The 13,070-nt window shown below is 34.8% G+C and overlaps 1 protein-coding gene across 1 annotated transcript; it reads left to right on the top strand.

Annotated features, from left to right (window-relative positions):
• The first annotated feature begins 232 nt into the window (after positions 1–232).
• On the top strand, positions 233–11,796 carry LOC126739360 (putative inositol monophosphatase 3). The gene is made up of 5 exons (XM_050445012.1): positions 233–627; positions 10,853–11,089; positions 11,149–11,291; positions 11,341–11,461; positions 11,511–11,796. The coding sequence occupies exons 1-5, from the start codon at positions 393–395 to the stop codon at positions 11,738–11,740; spliced, it is 966 nt and encodes a 321-aa protein (XP_050300969.1). The 5' UTR covers positions 233–392; the 3' UTR covers positions 11,741–11,796.
• The last annotated feature ends 1,274 nt before the right edge of the window (positions 11,797–13,070 follow it).

The raw sequence follows: 13,070 nt of genomic DNA, 5'->3' as shown, positions 1-13,070 counted from the left end.
TATATTTAATTTCCACGTGGAAAAACCCTAAACCAAATATTAAAATCGACGAGTTCAAGCATTTTTTTCAGAGACGGTCCATTTCATTTTTATTGAATTTATCCGCTACTTTACCGATGCACTGTCTTTATCATTCAAAGCTCCATCCTAACACGTGATTACGGCGCAACGTCAATATGTAGCAACAAAACGAACGTGAACGAACAAAAATCCTATATATCAGTTTGCTTGTCTGTAATCACATCCAATCCAATCTAACCTCAAAAAGGAAAATAAAAATATATTAACAAATAACTATACAGAAAGATAATATAACAAAAATAAGAGTTGGTTATTTAATGTTAATTGAATACTTGCATCAAAAAATGTAAACCTTTAACTTAAAGGTCACCATGGTATTTGGAGGCTCAATAAGACTGAACAAGCGAGGGTACTTTTTGATTGCCCTAATAATTTTGATTTTCTTGTGCTTCCACTTTGGTAAGCATCCCTCTCAAGAATATGATAACGAAATCAGCTTCAAAGAACTACTTGAAACTGCAATCCAGGCAGCTGAAGCTGGTGGCAAACTGGTGGTATCCACAAGAGATCACATTGAAATAAAGTCAAAGGGGAAGACCAAAGAAGGTATTCTTTTGTGATTTTGTATTATTTTTGAGGTGAACATTTCATTGCATAATTCATTTAAAAACACACCCATATTTTATAATGAATTGCCTTTTTATTATGCAATAAAAAGGCAATAAGTACAAATTATACATATAGCAGGCATATTGTAAAATTAGTCATATGAAAATAAGTGTATGCATTTTCAATGAAATTAGTAACTACTATTGTATAATTACAGTAATAATTTAGAATTTTATAATTTCACGAATAATTTTAGGCATATTATGATGCACCTGCATCCTGTTAAGCTTTTTTTCAATCAGATACTGCAAAGTAAACTAGAGGAAGATATGCTTCTTTGCACTAAGAAAAAGTGTGACTATCAATGCAGCTATTGGTCTCATTGTGTGCAGTTTTTCTAGTTATATTTGAGGTAATCAAGAGCAAAAGTTGTTCACTAAAAGCAAGAGAAATCAGTGAAAACACTGGAAATTTTAAAGACCCAAGTACAAAAGAATGTTTTAAGGGGTCTTAGGAAAAAGCCAATTTTACCAAATTTACCAAAAACGGGCGTCGTCCTGAAAACGAAGCAAAATCATATCGCCCGATTAGTCTAACCTCCTTTCTTCTAAAAACAATGGGGAAAGCAATCGACCAATACATAAGAAGCGTAACTCTTTCTAGAACACCGCTTCACCCTAGACAATTTGCCTACCAAGCAGGCAAATCTACAATAAGTGCACTGCACTGCCTCGTAAGAGACATAGAAAAGTCAAACGACTGTAAAGAAATTGCTCTTACTGCATTCATTGACATAGAGGGAGCATTCGACAATACCTCACACCTGTCCATAACAAAAGCCTTGCAAGACTGGGGGGTAGAGGCCCCCATCGTAAAGTGGACAGGATCAATGCTCAAGCACCGCTCCATCACAGCAGAAATAAATGGAGCGACAGCAACAGTAACCACAGTAAAAGGATGTCCCCAAGGAGGGGTTCTGTCACCTCTACTGTGGACATTAGTAGTAAACAAAATTCTTAACATATTAAGTAGATCCGGATTCACAGTTCTAGGCTACGCAGATGACCTGGTAGTAATAGTTAGGGGCAAGCACGAGGGCATAATATCGAATCGAATGCAAAGTGCCCTAGATACTATACAAAACTGGGGCGAAACTGAAGGATTATCTTTAAATCCTAGAAAAACAATTTTAGTGCCGTTTACCAGAAAAAGGAAGCTATAACTCAGAGCACTTATATTAAACGGAACTCAGCTAACATTTTCTAATGAGGTGAAATACCTGGGGGTTACCTTGGACCACAAACTACCTTGGAACAATCATCTAGACAAGACCATTTCCAAAGCCATAGTGGCAATCTGGACATGCCGCAAACTCGTTGGCAAGACATGGGAGCTAAAACCGAAAATGGTATACTGGATCTACCAAACAGTCATTAAGCCCATCATCACATACGCTTCGCTGGTATGGTGGCCGAAGACCAAACAAATAACCGCACAGACCAAATTAAACAAAGTCCAAAGGCTGATATGTCTAGGAATAACCGGGGCAATGTCTACTTGTCCTACCACAGCCTTAGAGACACTGCTAAACATGCCTCCACTTCACATAAGCGTGAAAAAAGAGGCAATTAACAGTGCTTACAGGCTTTTCCAAACCGGCAAATTCAAGCCTGGGGATTTAAGTGGTCACCTGCGCATCCTCGAAGAAATTAAACTGGAAAATGCCAGCAAACCACGTGACCACATAACGGCCATGCTGGATCTAGAAATTCCATTTGAAGTGATCATAGATGATCGCCAATCATGGGAGAAAAAAGAAGTACCAAAAGCCGACAATACATCGCTATGGTACACAGACGGTTCCAAACTAACAGAAGGAGCAGGACTGGGCGTGTCAGGCCCTAACATTAAGATCTCAAAGTCACTGGGCAAATACCCTAACATCTTTTAAGCTGAAGTGCTTGCCATAGACATATGCACAGAAGAGTGCATCAACCAAGGCCTCCAAAGAAAACACATATTTATACTATCAGACAGCCAAGCTGCTCTAAAGGCCCTGAAAGCTTTTAAATGTGATTCAAAGCTAGTCTGGGAGTGCAAACAAACCCTAAAGCGCCTTACAACAAAGAATCAAGTAACACTAATGTGGCTGGCCACCGGGGTATAGAGGGGAACAAAGAAGCCGATCGCCTTGCAAAAAAAGGGGCTCAAACACCATATTATGGTCCAGAGCCATACTGTGGTTTAATGAAGACCCACATTACCGAAGACCTAAACAGGTGGGAAAAAGAACAATTGCTGTCGCACTGGAGAAGAGCACCAGGACTAAGACAGGCAAAAAAGTTTATAACCACTTCTAGAAAAAGAGCTGAACAGCTCCTAGACATGAACAGATCAGACATCAGAACAGCAGTCGGACTCCTAACCGGTCATTGCCCAGTGAAATATCACCTAAAGGCAATAGGTATAACAGAGGACGACCAATGTAGATTCTGCAGCAATGCCACAGAAACAGCAGAACACCTGCTCTGTGAATGCCCGACCCAACTCTGCAAGAGGCTTAAGTACCTGGAAGGGGTACAACCAACACCTCAAGAAGTGGGACAACTACCTCCCAAAAATATAGCTTTGTACGGCAGAAGTCTAAGACTTTTTGAGACAAACTAAGACAAGTAGAGTTATGCACAAAATATCTCACAGGTAGCAGTGCTGAGCGGCGGATCAGCCGAAACGACTCCCTTCTCAATCTACAAATCTACAAGGGGTCTTAGGGAAAGTCATAAACTATTAAATTGCTTAATAATGTACCTATGGGTACAAAGTTCATTGTTTTCAATATAGTTACATTTTTTTTATTCTTTATAAAATATGAGATTGATTGATCTCTGAAGATTTAGAAAATTGTTAATTATTATCCCTTGTGGACAGAAACTAGAGCATAGAAGTTTCGCTTGTTGCTCTACTCATATAGCTACTTGAAAGGAGCTGCAGTATTTTTTATGTTTTGTATCTATTTTCTCACATCTGTAGTCATTTCTTTGTCTAAGTTCTGTTGCTGGTTAATATATTCGAGTACATTTTGTTCCCATCTGGTGACAAGCCAGACAGAACTAGGAATGATATGTGTTGAGCCGGTTTCATTTGATTTCAGCAAATTTTAAAATTTTTCATTCCATCCCTTTAGTGGTTCTGGATATTTGTTTTGAGTTTTTTCTAATTTTCTTATTTCTTGTGCCACGTATCCATCCATCATTAACAGGTTGTTTATTTACTACTCTATCTTTAGGTATTAAATATTCCTGAAAGTTTTAACAAAAAATTGAAACCACTGGGTATATTTTTTGAGTTTTCATACAATAAATCAAAATATTCTTTTAGAAAACTTGCCCACTATGGAGTTCATGGTTTGGCCTATTAGCTGGGAGTTATAGTTATTTAGCTGGGAGGTCCCAGGCAGTGAAAATAACTGACAGCCATGGTATTACTTTTTCAGACTGGACATCTATAGGGGTAGGAGTACCACAAGGTAGTGTACTTGGGCCTATTCTTTTCTGTGTTTCTAAATGATCTACCCCTGACTACAAACAAAAATTATATAACACTTTTTGCTGATGATACCTCTGCTATTGTAAGTGAACATGATTATGGATCACTGTATACACAGGTAAATTGGTGTCTGAGGGATATAGGTGAATGGTGGAATACAATTCTAAAAACAAAGTCTTTTTCTCAATAACACAAAAACCAACTTTTTAGTTTTCCACCAATTAGAATGTGCAGGACTTTAGCCTACTTCTTAAGAATAAACAAACAACCCTTATACAAAAAGATTCCACTAACTTCTAGGGAATTACAGAAGGGGGTACCCAGGATTTCAGCTAGGGGGGGGGCAGCTCATACCTGTTTCAAAAAGATGGTCGGTCGGGTATATAAAAAAAAAATTAAAATTGACTTTTATTAATTAGTTTGATTGACAGAAAACAAAATATTATCTCTTCGCAGCGTTCTGAAGGACCGTTCTACATAGGATAGTGCTTAAAATAATCAATGCCTTTCTGACAGCAGGGTATAAAATGTTGGCTTCAATTACTTCTATGTCCCTTAATTGATCATCTGATAAAGCCTTCTTCACCCATAAATTATGTCAACGGTTCAGTTCTCCGGTGATATCCAGGTTATAAAATTCTTGGAATTATTCTACATTCTTATGTAAGTCTGTAATGCTGGTTTTGGTCATAAACAAGGGATGTAACTTACTTAGAGCACAGAATAAACGATCTCACAGAAGCGAAGGCTTGCGTCGGCTCCTTTGATATCCGTGAGAGATATTACGAGATATCTCGTAAAGTTGTAGTAAACGCATACACCGAACGAAGTGCTTTAATTTTTAAAATCGAAATGTTTATATTCATATAATACGGGAGCAAACTACAAAATTTAGTTATATTTCAAATAGGATTTTTTTTTGTGAAGGTTTATATTGGTCCTTGCTTTTTAGAATAATTATTATTTTTATAAAAATTGTTATTTGACAATTTTGATACACGATAGAGGTGTAGGTTAGTATACTTTTTTTGTGTTTTTTTGTGGAAAGTTGTTTTATTATAATGGTAAATAATATTTGCCTTTAGTAAGGCACTAGCTGAGAAAAAGTCTGCTATTTGTGTGATGTTCATATGTTAATAATATACATATACATATGTACATAGGTAGATATTTTTAAATTAAATTTTAGCTGGAAGGTTTATACGCAGGTATGTTTTCTCGTATGTTTTAAACACAACACATTTAAGAGTAGGTATCATCGGCTTTTATATATTTATATATAAAAAGATATATGTATGTATTATTATATACATATGTAGGTGCCACACATACGTCCATATTTTATAAAGGTATTATACGTTGTATAGTCGCCGTCCATTATGATAGTCATTAGGAACAAAATATAAGATTTTTAAGGGTTTTACTACTACTATATTATGCACTTGCATGGGTAAACCAGTCCATAAAAAGACAGATAATTGAAAATTAAAGTCATTATTCTTTATCACATAAAAATACTGTATACCTAAATCAACCTTAATATTTTTATCTATGTACAATGTTATGTACCTGCACGTATGTACACATACATAGATACATATGGTTTAGGCATATACATATATGTTTATTAAATTAAATAATTTTGATTCTGTATTTATTTGCACGGCACGACAAATTAATTAGGGAATATTCTGAACTTTTCAAAGCTTTTAAACAACCATAAAAATAATGAATAATACATAATAATGTAACTTTTGTATACCTACTTTAATGAAAATAAAAAACGGCAAATTACAAAATATCGCAAATATACACACTAACGCTCGTACTAATACACTAATTATGACCCGATACACCACGTGGGCGACGACAGTTGTACCCGTTAGAATGGGGGTAAATGGGAGGAGCCTGAACAAAAAACCGGTTCGGTAAAAACGGCTAGCCTTCGCTTCTGTGAGATCGTTTATTCTGTGCTTAGAGCAAATGCCGGAGTATTTTCTTGGGAGAATCGAACATTCCATGATGATATGAGGGAATCAATGTATGGTATTATCAGGGAACGCCGCCAATATTCGTTATGATTGTCTGATGGCGGATTACTTCTATGTGTTTGCTTGTGACCAAGACGTGGAATCGAAATTTCTATGTTCAAAGCCATTGCAACAGCTCGCGTTTTTCAAGCCGAATTCCGAGATCATGTCGATCGATTTAGCTTGCAGTGCGGTAACTGCTGGTTCTAAAACTGCTGAATATTTGGCTATTGTTTGTAGAGCAATAATAAACACTGGTTTTGTAACGGCTGAATGCAACTGATATACAGATTTTCTGGTGGTATAATTTCCGTCTACGGATAACGTTTCTAGAGATTTCACAAGCTCTGGGAAATTTTGAGAAAACTTTCTGATTGATTTATATTTTTCGGACCATCTCGGAATGTTGTAGAAAATTTAATTATAGATAAAAAAAAAATTAAATCAAAATATCTGACTGAAAAGATATTTTATTTTTAACACTTGATTTTGCGCAGAGAAGGTTACACGTTTTTAATTCCCACTTGCCAGGAAAATTAACGTTTATTATCTTCTAGGGGGGTAGGGCAACTGCCCCTTAGCTGGGTGCGCCCCTAGAATTATAATTGATCAGACAAGCCGGTACAGACAGCCAACCCGTTGGTTGTCTCTGCAGACAGTGTAAACCTAGTAGCATGGAGCCCCGAGCGGAAGCCAACGAGCCGCTCGCGTTCGCTGCGCCGAATGCCAAGACCCGAGACGGACCGATTGTGAGAGATTCTTCGAAAAGAATTGGCGCTAAATTTTTATGTTTGTTTACATTGCTTGGCTTGTGCATCAGTTTCAGTTTCGATGGTATTCAATAGTTGTTATAGCAGAGTTATAGAATGGTAAATCGTGAATGAGTGGCGAAATTAACATATAGAAAGGAAGGTAGAGGTAGATTTTTAATTTTTCCCAGGAGTGCATGTGCAATATAAAAATTAGAGCTTTCTTTTTTCGGGATAACTTAAGGCTATACTTTTTTTAATATATTTTTTTTATCTGTGTGTTTACAGCTAGATTACATGTAAATTCTGGTCTGTTATTTTCTGTCTATGTCCCGAGACCGGAAACTATTGTCTAAAAGCCTGGGGTTATACATGATCCTGCAATAGTGCACATATTATTAAGAGCAGTATTAAGTATTTTTGCTAAACAGGGTGTGCGAAGTAAACAAGGGAATCTTAAAAACCGCGGGAGACAAAAAAAAAACGGAAAAAAGTTGCGTAATTGAATGTGCAACAATAATCCGTTCTGAAAATGTTTCAAATAGTTCTCTCTAGATTTTTACAGTGAAAAAACAAAAAAATGCGCGTTATAGAAAAACTTCTTTATTTTATGCAATATTATAGATATAGTTATTATAGATTTGCAATGTCGAAAACATGAGAGGTTAAAGCAAGATTTTGTATTAAGTTGAAGAAAAGACATATTTTAGGTAAATAAATTCGCATGAATAAAAAATACCTATACAGAGGACAACACGGTATGTGCACCTACAATACTGAATACATTTCCACTTATGATATATTTTTTTCAATATTAACAAAATCATTCCAAAATGCATTTTATTATATAACACTTTATTGATATCCAATGCATTTAAATATGGTAAAAAGTTATTTCTTTAGTATTTCTATCAGTAGAACATGGACATGTTGTCCAAAAATTCAATGTGTCGATCATAAGAAAAAAAGTTGACTACGACCCGACCGTGTGCAACCGAGTATGCGTAGAATTTTTTGAAACTAATTTTTAGAGTCAATATCTCCTATTTTCGTTAAAGTAGGCACCTACCTATCAGATTGAATGAAATATTCATCATGAAATAAACATTACCTGATTTCGGTCTGTAGGTATATCCATAACAAGACCGACTAAACATACATATATTCAAAACGCCTTATTGTCGCACATGAAATCATCCCCCTTTAATTAAAAATCTTAAGTATCATCCCCCTATACTTAAATTTTTTTCGAATGCCCTGTATATCCCCTTTTCATTTACATATGCAACATATTTTCTAAATAAAATAAATAGGTTGTTATGCTGACATGTAAATACTGTATTATTAACCCTTTCTGTATTATATACTTGATACCTAATGTACTTTTTTAACTCTGCGTTGTTTATGAAATAATAATTTGTGAATACTGTATTATACCGAAACCTACATACAATAATTATTAATAAAATGCTTAATAAAACATAATATTCGAAAGCGGACTGGACAACTCCTTCGCTATGACTGCAGCGCGGGCGGCTCGCTGGCTCGAAGGCTCAACGGCTAAATGCTACAAAAATTTTCACTGTCTGTAACGGCTTGTATTGATCAGCACTTATCTTGGAACAACCACATTCAAAGTGTATGCTCTAAATTGAGTAGGAGAAATTTTGCCATATTGCAACTTAGGCAATATGTTGAAAAGAAAACATTAAAAATATTTTATTTTTGCTTACCAAAATTAATATATGGATTATTGGCTTGGAGAAACTCCAGTCCAGTAATATCGGTGCAGTTCTTGTATGCCCAAAAAGAATTCTCAGGGCGCAGATTAAGTTCGGGGAAAGTATTCTACTATAACTACTAAATTTCGTCGAAAATTATGGTAAAAATGTTTCTAACTTGTACCGTATGTTCTAATTTTGAATGTAGTAAATCTTAAGCCTCTTAAGTTTCGCCAAGATGTGTGATTTAGAAAATCAAAAAACTTCACTGGAGAAAGAAATTATTTATCAAAATGAAACCAACAAATGTTTGATCAATATATATTTTGGAAACAGGCCAATAAAGTACATTAAAATGAAATTTATCCACTTAACAGGTTAAAACCCAGATAAAGCAAGTTAAACTCAGCAATCGAAAGCTCTATATCCAAAAAACAATGGGCCAATGTGACTAATGGAGGAACTGGCAGCAGCTAAGAAATAGTGAGGTTGCTAAGCAGGTTGATAATAGTCTAATTTATCTCAATAAAAAGATTTAATATAAAGGTGACTCTAGTACCCAAAAATGTTCCACCTCTCTAACAGAAATAATTATTGATAATTCTTATTCAATAACAGAGTATCTATATAGCAACTGTAATAGGAGAAAATCACGTAATAAATTTTAACTTGCTTCTTAATGAAAAACTTTTTGCATTTTCAATAGCTTATTCCAAAAGAATTAGTTTCGCGGATTTTCAGGTCTCCTGAAAATTGTGATCTTTTTTTCGAAAAATTAGAATCGTTAATTCAGTAACATTCACCTATTTCAGTAAATGTTGGTGTAAGCGATTTCAGCAGACTTCTTAATCAGAATAATCGTTACACCCTGTCAATATGCAATCTGTTGCAGTCCTTTGATTTGAGCATGCAAATTGATCAACCAACACATATATAGGTCACTCATTTTCTTTTATTAATTATGTGAGCTCAAATTGAGGTAATAGCAATATTATTTGTCACTGTATCAATCCAGGACTCTCTGATCACGAAGCTGTCTCATTTCATGTAAAATTATATAAAGCTAAAAATCGCACAAACACTAAACGTGGCAGATTTTACACTAATAATTTTACAAAGTTTGGATTTTAATGCAAGCAATAATTTGGAAAATTTTAATTTTTTTATCTTGTCAATAAAAACTTTAAACAAAACGAGCCATGATGTACAAATAGTTAAAAGTTTTAGAGAAAAACATGAGAGCCTTGCATGTTAGAAAATGAGCTATACAAAATGAATCATTTTTGATCTATATAAATAGTTATAGGAGAATTAGGAAGATTATATGGGACATGTGAGTGTGCGGGAAACTCTTTTTCTTTAAACCGACTAATATTTTAGCTCAAGGATAACATCAAGGAAAGTAAAAATAAAACATAACAGGATAAGATAAAAATTCTGTAAAGATTTTATTGGCTTTATTACTGAATGCCCTTCATCAGGTATTTGTAGATGCAATACATGAATCATTCACTGTAGATATATTTTTTATTCCTACGGATAGGGACTAGAGCAGTCCTAATTTTGGACCAATAGCTCTCTCCCCTACTATATCTAAGATTATTGAGGGACTGCTGAGGATGATAATGGTATCTTTTTTAGATAGAACTTTTAAAACATTTTAAGCGGAACTCAATTTAGAATTCAGAAAGCCAGATAGAACGGTGATACCATTGTCAATCTTTTTTAATTCTTTACAGCACCCTTAATTCTGGTCTTATTTCTGCAGCAGTATTCTGTGATATATCCAAGGCTTTTGATTATGTAGAAAACTGATATGGAAGTTGGGAAGTTAAGAGTTTAGAGGATCTCTTCTGGAGTGGTTCAGATCCTATCTACCTGGTCATGTACAGAAAGAAGGTCAATTTTGGTGATCATTGCTCTGAAAAATTTACACTACTACAGGACTTCCGCACTCTAAATGAGTAATGCTTTTAACTCTTTTCGCAAAAAAAAGGTTCTTTTCTGTGAGGCGATTTTCTAAAATGTGTGGGCCAATTAAAGAACTATTAACCATACCACACCACATGTTTATCGAAAACTTGTGTTGACAATTATTTTCGTCTGTTGAGTGTAGATTTCGGGGTAGTTGTTTTATTGAATTTCTTGCGAATTGATGCTTCATGTTTTGTTATAGGTATGGATGACAGTGTTACAACAGCAGACTTTTTAAGCCATTGCGTAATGGAACATATAATAAAGGACGCCTTCCCTCATGTTAGGTTTATTTCTGAGGAAACTGATGTGCCTTGCGAAAAGGGTTTAATCTATGAAATGCCGTCGAAGCCAAACCTTAATATAGAAGACAAATTTGCTAAATTAGGAGATGTGACTATTTGGATTGATCCTTTAGATGCCACTCATGAGTACACCGGTGTGGTTTAATAATATAAAATATGTAGATTTAACATAAATTTGTTTTCCTTATTTTAGAAAAACTCTACCAATATGTTACCACAATGGTATGTGTCGCTATAAAAGGCCAGCCAATTATAGGAGTCATACATAATCCATTTTTTAAAACGACCTCATGGGCAGTAGTGAAGCTTGGACTATCACCAGACCTTAAAAAAAATGTAATTTTATATCACCATTTTTTTTCTTATTACAATTGCTTTTTTCCAGATAAAAAGCCAAAGTAAAACAAATACAAAAGTGATTATCTCAAGATCTCATAGTGGCACTATTAAGGAAGTTTTGGAGAAGAATTTTAAAAATCTTGAAGTTGTCATTGCTGCTGGGGCAGGTAAGTTTAGGACATGCTTTTATAACCCAACAAAAGTATGTTTTCTTAGGCTATAAATCTCTCCAAGTGGCCAATAACAGTGTTGACGCCTATTTGCATATAACAGCTATAAAGAAATGGGATATTTGTGCTGGAAACGCAATCCTAAATGCCCTTGGAGGCAAAATGACAACCAAATATGGTCAAGTGATAACTTATTTTAATAATACTGATGTTGTTAACAAAGATGGTGTCATAGCTACTTTAAGGTATCATGAAATGTTTGTAAATATGTTATAATTTAATTACATTGTTAGGGTTTTATTAAGTACATAAAAAATAGCTATTTTTAATAACGCCTTTTTATTGGTTCCAAACATTTATTTGCTCTCTAATGAGAGAAGATACGAAAAGAAAACATGGAATTTTAAGTTTGATAAATCTCTGAACCAACCATGGATTAAGGAAGATCTGATGAACGCCTAATCGCCACTTTTTATAAACAAAAGTTTTATTCCAAGGCTTATACACATTAAAAAAGCAAATTAAATCCACTGGTTCCATTGTATAACATCGTAATAATCATTGGTATCAGAAGTGGTTTATGTAGTAATTAGTCTTATGTAGGATTTGAAAAGTCAGTATCCATAAAATGACAATTATGTAGCATTAATATTAAAATTCCGCTTTGAATTCGGATTTTTTTTGAATCGTATCTAAATACATTGTTAAATTTGTAATTTAAAAATTATATTTCATGATCAAAGTTGCCAATTGACGAATTCTTGAGCGGCACTTTTAAACCGCAAAATAGAATTTTGCTAGAGGCAAGTACAATTTGTCAGCTCCCATCAGTACTACCGCTAGACAAGGTACGGCTACGACCGCGCATGCCTGATCTCCAGACTGAAAGGCTCCAGATCCCAGTCTTTGAGGTAACCGCATTTACATCCACTGGGTGACTTACCTGTAAATATCCACCGTTTTATGATTTATTTTCCTTGGAGCTATCTGGTTTAGAGATGTATTGAACAAAGAGTTGTGGATTATTGGTAAAGTTTAGTTGTTAGCCGAGAGTTGACATGTTTGGTTATAAATACATATATGTTTTGTTACAATGTTGCGGCTTGTTCTACTCACAAAGGTGACCTAGATTAATTTCTCGACTGTTTTAAGGATGCCCGATTGGCCGTCATCCACATTAAAATTGAGAGTGACGCCCGAGATATCCGTTGGATAGTCAACGGTTAAAGGTACGACTTTCCATCCTACCTCCATCCAGACTTTTGTCTAAAGCGTTTTACTCTTTGCAACCTACTACTTCCTCAGTTAATACTTTCATATGTGACCTTTTTGATGATTTTTTTTGTAATAGTTTGCGTACTTTTAAGTCCGGTATAAAAAATAGCGGTTTTGCATGTAAAATCACCTCATCATCAACAATCACGTCCAACAGGCACGACTGAAATAAAACAATATATCTAAAACAATGAAATTTACATACTAATCCCAGTTCTGAAAGTAAGAATCAATCTTGGCACTAACGATCATATGAATCGAAAAACTATTTGTATCCCAATCACACAAATTACAGATCCGATTAAACATAGGGCACATATAATAAATGGTA

Source organism: Anthonomus grandis, chromosome 1 (assembly GCF_022605725.1).
Source record: "Anthonomus grandis grandis chromosome 1, icAntGran1.3, whole genome shotgun sequence".
NCBI lineage: Eukaryota > Metazoa > Arthropoda > Insecta > Coleoptera > Curculionidae > Anthonomus > Anthonomus grandis.
This window is presented reverse-complemented; position numbering and strand designations above follow the sequence as displayed.